General features: G+C 43.6%; 1 protein-coding gene across 1 annotated transcript in view; it reads right to left on the reverse strand.

The window, feature by feature from the left end:
- Positions 1–2,812: 2,812 nt before the first annotated feature.
- Positions 2,813–5,632, reverse strand: part of ndufs4 (NADH:ubiquinone oxidoreductase subunit S4) — a 44,575-nt gene continuing 41,755 nt past the window's right edge. Inside the window, exons 3-5 of the mRNA XM_029763836.1 lie at positions 3,725–3,897; positions 3,295–3,368; positions 2,813–3,023 (exon numbers count right to left, since the gene is read on the reverse strand). Coding sequence (XP_029619696.1) covers positions 2,920–3,023; positions 3,295–3,368; positions 3,725–3,897 — 351 coding nt within the window. The 3' untranslated portion in view covers positions 2,813–2,919. The remainder of the gene's footprint in view (positions 3,024–3,294; positions 3,369–3,724; positions 3,898–5,632) is intronic.

Below are 5,632 nucleotides of genomic sequence, written 5' to 3' on the forward strand. Positions count from 1 at the left end.
CAAGGGTGCAATTTGGAATGCGGACAATGGTAAGTTATGGGAATTGAGGTTTAGTGAAAATACAGTGGAAATCACCAGATAGTCACATGAAATAGGTCTCTATAAATGAATCAAAGTACCGTTTGGCCTATTCAACTTGATCCAAGTGTCCCTTCAACGTGACTAATGTAAATTCCTTAACTAATTCCCCTGAAGTCATTAATGGAACGCTTTTAAATCTTTATTGTTCCAGTATAGTATCGACAGTAGAACATTTGTGTCAACTATGCACCAGTTTTTCCCGCCGCCCTTATCTCAAAGTGAGGCCTTCGAAAGTAACAAACGCTTCCCGTTGTCCTTTATAAAAAAAAAAAAAAACAGCCCCGTGTCTTGTGTTTGGTCAGAGCATTACGCTCATATCGGAGTGGGTCGTTTGATGTGTTGGAGCATTGGGTCTAAATAAAGAACGAGAGACTGAAGGATTTGCAATGTGTTAATTAGTGCTGGGTTATACCAATTAAGTGGTTTGTTGTGCGAAGAAGACGGAAGGCACAGTCACGCAGCTAGAGGCCCACTGGACAGCAACACTATTGTATACTGAAACACAAAGACCAACTGTAAAGAAACCTTGGTTGTCGTTGTACCCTTTTCACACTATCGTGCCAACAGTAGCCTGCTGCATTGTTTGTTTCATTTTTTGGCCTTTTCAGCATGGTTACAGCAACTGGTGCTGGGTGCTGCATAGCCTTCAGCGTTAAAGGGGTATTGGAGAGGTCTCAGAACTGATGAAGAAAAAAAAAATCTATGGAAACCACACTATAAATACCTAGCCACAAGAGCATTAGTGAGGTCGGGCACTGATGTTGGGCAATTAGGCTTGGCTCGCAGTTGGCGTTTCCAATTCATCCCAAAGGTGTTCAATGAGGTTGAGGTCAGGGCTCTGTGCGTGCCAGTCAAGTTCGTCCACACCGATCGACAAACCATTTCTGTATGGACCCTGCTTTGTGCACGGGGGCATTGTCATGCTGAAACAGGAAAGGGCCTTCCCCAAACTGTTGCCACAAGGTTGGAAGCACAGAATCGTCTAGAATGTCATTGTATGCTGTAGCGTTAAGATTTCCCTTCACTGAAACTAAGGGGTCTAGTCCAAACCATGAAAAACAGCCCTAGACCATTATTGTTCCTCCACCAAACTTTACAGTTGGTAGTATGCATTAGGGCAGTTAGCGTTCTCCAAACATCTGCCAAACCCAGATTAGTCCGTGTGCCAGATGGTGAAGCAGGATTCATCCCTCCAGAGAACGTGTTTCCAGTGCTCCAGAGAGTTCAATGGCGTCGAGCTTTACACCACTGCCGCCAACGCTTGCACATGGTGATCTTAGGCTTGTGTGCGGCTGCTCGGCCACAAACTAATTTCATGAAGCTCCCGACAAATCAGTAACTGTGCCGATGTTGCTTCCAAAGGCAGTAACCGCTTTGCTTCATTTCGGCCAGGTCGCAGTTGTAAATGAGAACTTGTTCTCAACTAGCCAACCTGGTTAAATAAAGGTGAAATAAAAAAAATGTAAAGTTTGGAACTCGGTAGTGAGTGTTGCAACCGAGGACAACCTACGTGCTTCAGCGGTCTCGTTCTGAGCTTGTGTGGCCTACCACTTCGATGCTGAGCGTTGTTGCTCCTAGACATTTCCACTTACCAATAGCAGCACTTACAGTTGGTCGGGGCAGCGCTAGCAAGGCAGACATTTTATGAACTGACTTATTGGAAAGGTGGCATCCTATGAAGGTGCCACATTGAAAGTCACTGAGTTCTTCAGTAAGGCCATTCTACTGCCAATGTTTGTCTATGGAGATTGCATGGCAGTGTGCTGAATTTTATACACCCGTCAGCAACGGGTGTGGCTGGAATAGCCGAATTTGAAGGGGTGTCCACACATGTATACACACACACACACAAAAGTATCTCATTGCTCGTCCTATATAGGGCTTTCTACTGTGACCTCTCCATCCCTTCCTTGTCCCTCTAATCTATACTTTCCATAGTTTAACTTAATGGCTAATTAACAAGTATTCCCATCTCCATCACCCCAGATGGCTCCCTACTCCAGATGGCTCCCTACTCTAGATGGCTCCCTACTCCAGATGGCTCCCTACTCCAGATGGAGTGCACTATATAGGGACCAGGGAGCCGTTTTGGATACATTCTATACTTTTCAGTTTAACTCGATGGTAAATTAACAAGACTTCCCTTCTTTATATGATGGGATGAGTTTTCCCTGGTTGTCCAGAGAAGCCTTGCTGAGGTAATGGGAAGAGTTCTCCCTGGTTGTCCAGAGAAGCCCCGCTGAAGCGATGAGTTGGATTCCTTCAGTTTTCTGTTGATGTCGTCCAACTTGATTTAAATAGTGTATTAGTGGTCCGTTAGAGGGATGGCCCAACAGATAATAGGTATTGCCTGAACCTGGGAGATAACAATGTCTTATTTGAAATGGAGTGTGATGGCGATGGGTTAAAATCCAAGATGGGACTCGTGTGTAAACATTCATTCATTCATTTGGCTGTGTTGTTGAAATGGTGAAGGTTACAGTAAGCACAATCCCACTACAATAGAATTTAGTTGAACTGTAATTAGTCAAAACGGGAAGTTAAACTTTGAGAGCATTTCCTAACAAATAGCTTTCCCCAGACAACAAGCAATTCTAGGATTTTAGATTTTTTCCCCCCTGAAACTACAACGGGGGGGGGGGGGGGGGGGGGGAAGGAAGGGACAAAGCAACAAACATAAAAGTCCACAAACTTAATAGTTTCAATACTAAAAAAAAACAGGACAGAAAAATCGCTTTGAACACATAAATATCCATGTATTATTTAATCAAGTAGAGAGTATTATGATACAAGCAACACCAGGTTTGCGTCATCAGATCAGGGTCAGGACAGTCCAGTTTACTTAGCAGACCTCCTAGTCCTTTTGTCCCAGGAGAAGTTGGCTCCGTACGACTTCGCTCTAGGCTTCTTCTCCATCTTCTCTGTGATGTCGTAGCTCCAACCTGAGATAATAAACAGCTCAGATCAATGAAATGAAGCCACAGGGCCAAGAAAAGCTTGTGTATTCCTCTTGGATCAATTCCCATTCACAATTTAAAGTGGAGGCATAAACACGCGTCGTCAGAAAGCTGTGTGTAGACAGAACAGCACTAATCTCTATCCTGCTATGATAAACAAAACACGTTTCCTTGAGTTAGTGTATTAGCGTCACCCTCAACCGACGACTAGCGGAGGTAGGAAGATCTATGGGATTTAACAGTGTGTGGTGTTTACCGTTTTTCTCCGCGAATGCGACAGCGTCATCCTTGGAGGTGAACGTAAGGTTCATGTTGGACATGGGGTCACCCCTGAGAGGACAAATAGAAAGCCATGTGATAACAATCATTTTTAAATGTTTTAAATTTTAGTCATTTAGCAGACGCTCTTATCCAGAGCGACTTACAGTAGTGAATGCATACATTTCATACATGTTTTTCTCCGTACTGGTCCCCCGTGGGAATCGAACCCACAACCCTGGCGTTGCAAACACCATGCTCTACCAACTGAACCACACGGGATCATTAAAAACTAGCTTGAACGTAACAACATTTGTCAGATTTTCCTCAGACAAAACAATAAATAAAAATACACACCAATTTTTATCACAGTGATGTTTTTTGGGGGGTCAGAAAAAGGTATTTAATTTATGTCTGTGTTGTCTTACGTGGAGGCCCATCCCATCAGAGGGTTTTCCCAGCGTTCCCGGGTGTCGAAGTCCATCTTCCACTTCTTGATGCCGTGGGCTCCTGACTGCATGGCCGTGCGGGCCGGCACAAAGATGTGCACCTTGCGGGTCTTTATGTGTTCGTCGGGAACCCCGGTCAGAGTGGAGATGTCCTGAGGGTGAGAACCACAAACACAGGCATTAGTAGGGGGCGTAACGGTAAATCATATTTAGGAAAACATTAAAAAAACGAAATAATATGTCTATAGGCTATAACTATGCTGTGTTGTATGGCTCAAGTAAATCTGAGCCGATAAAACATTTCATGATATTCCGTTAAAACTAGAGACTATGTGCACATTGAAATCAAAAATCAAATATTTTAAAACAATTGGTGCAATTTCAAAATGTCCTTTTGTCAGGCGCAGCTGGGAGCTAGTTCTATAAGATGGAGAGTGGTAGGGTTGGATAAACCAGGATTGGGAACATTTTGGCTTCCCAACGGCGACAGACAGAGTTGTAGATAAAAACATGTCGCCGCCATGCTCAACATTTACACCTACATCAGTATACCGGAGCAAGACAGAAACGCAAAGTAACAACACAACATCATCTCCTGTCTGCATTCAAGCAGCCCCTTGGCAGCTGATTCTGACCGGGACAAAGAAATTACAAGTGATCGATAGGTAGGCTTATGTTTATCATTTTTTTTTAACAGTCATTGGTTTATAGCCGCAGATATTTCGTCCATTCTAGGTGGATTTTTAGCAACTCATGAAAGCGCTTTAGCAACGTTACAAACTTCCCCATAGCACCCATTTCAGCAAACCGGTAGTTTAGACAAGGGAGCACTTAGATACGGTCATTATCACGTTTTCATGAAATTCATAGCATTTTGGGGGAATGACGTTGAGTAAGGCATGTGAAACTTTTATAGCAACAGAGTGGAAATGTGAGAGGGGCCATGTGTTTGGACAATAAAAGACACTGCAGACCGGTACAGCCAATAAGAGCCACATTACACCTATATGCAAATAAGTCATTTCACCACACGGTCCTGCCATCATTCACTATGAACTGGACTGTGTGTTTACAGTAGGACCTGTCATCATTCACTATGAACTGGACTGTGTGTTAACAGGCAGTAGGACCTGTCATCATTCACTATGAACTGGACTGTGTGTTTACAGTAGGACCTGTAATCATTCACTATGAACTGGAATGTGTGTTTACAGGCAGTAGGACCTGTCATCATTCACTATGAACTGGACTGTGTGTTTACAGTAGGACCTGTCATCATTCACTATGAACTGGACTGTGTGTTTACAGTAGGACCTGTCATCATTCACTATGAACTGGACTGTGTGTTAACAGGAAGTAGCAACAGCGAGACTTTAGATCATTAGAACACATTCACCTGAATGGATTTCTGTAAATATGTAAAAACACCACAGGAGTCCTCTTCCACCTGGGAACTTTACAGTCCTATTGATCAAACAACCATGAAAGAAGGTAGGCTCTCTCTCTCCCTCAGTTATGCACATCAACAAGATCAACAACTAATGCTAGCCAGAGCAAGATGAGCTCAACTCTAACGAGGGTACACCAGATAAACCCTCTCCGACTTTTTCAGCTGGTTCTAAACAATCTGTAAAGACTAGATTACATTGAGAATAGTCTGAGGGGTGTGCAGCCTGACGCAAGAGACAGAGCTCAAGCTCCCCCCCCCCCACACACACAGACTTTTTCAAATAGTCGAGTGGCATAATGCAGCCCAGATACGTTTTGATTTAAGACATTAAGTTCTGGATATCATTCACAACTACATTTGTTAACTGGTAAATTCCCATCTCCCACATGGTCAGAGACGTAGCAGAATGGAAACTGGAGAGGCCCAACACAACAGTC

Source organism: Salmo trutta, chromosome 9 (assembly GCF_901001165.1).
Source record: "Salmo trutta chromosome 9, fSalTru1.1, whole genome shotgun sequence".
In the NCBI taxonomy this organism is placed as follows: Eukaryota; Metazoa; Chordata; class Actinopteri; order Salmoniformes; family Salmonidae; genus Salmo; species Salmo trutta.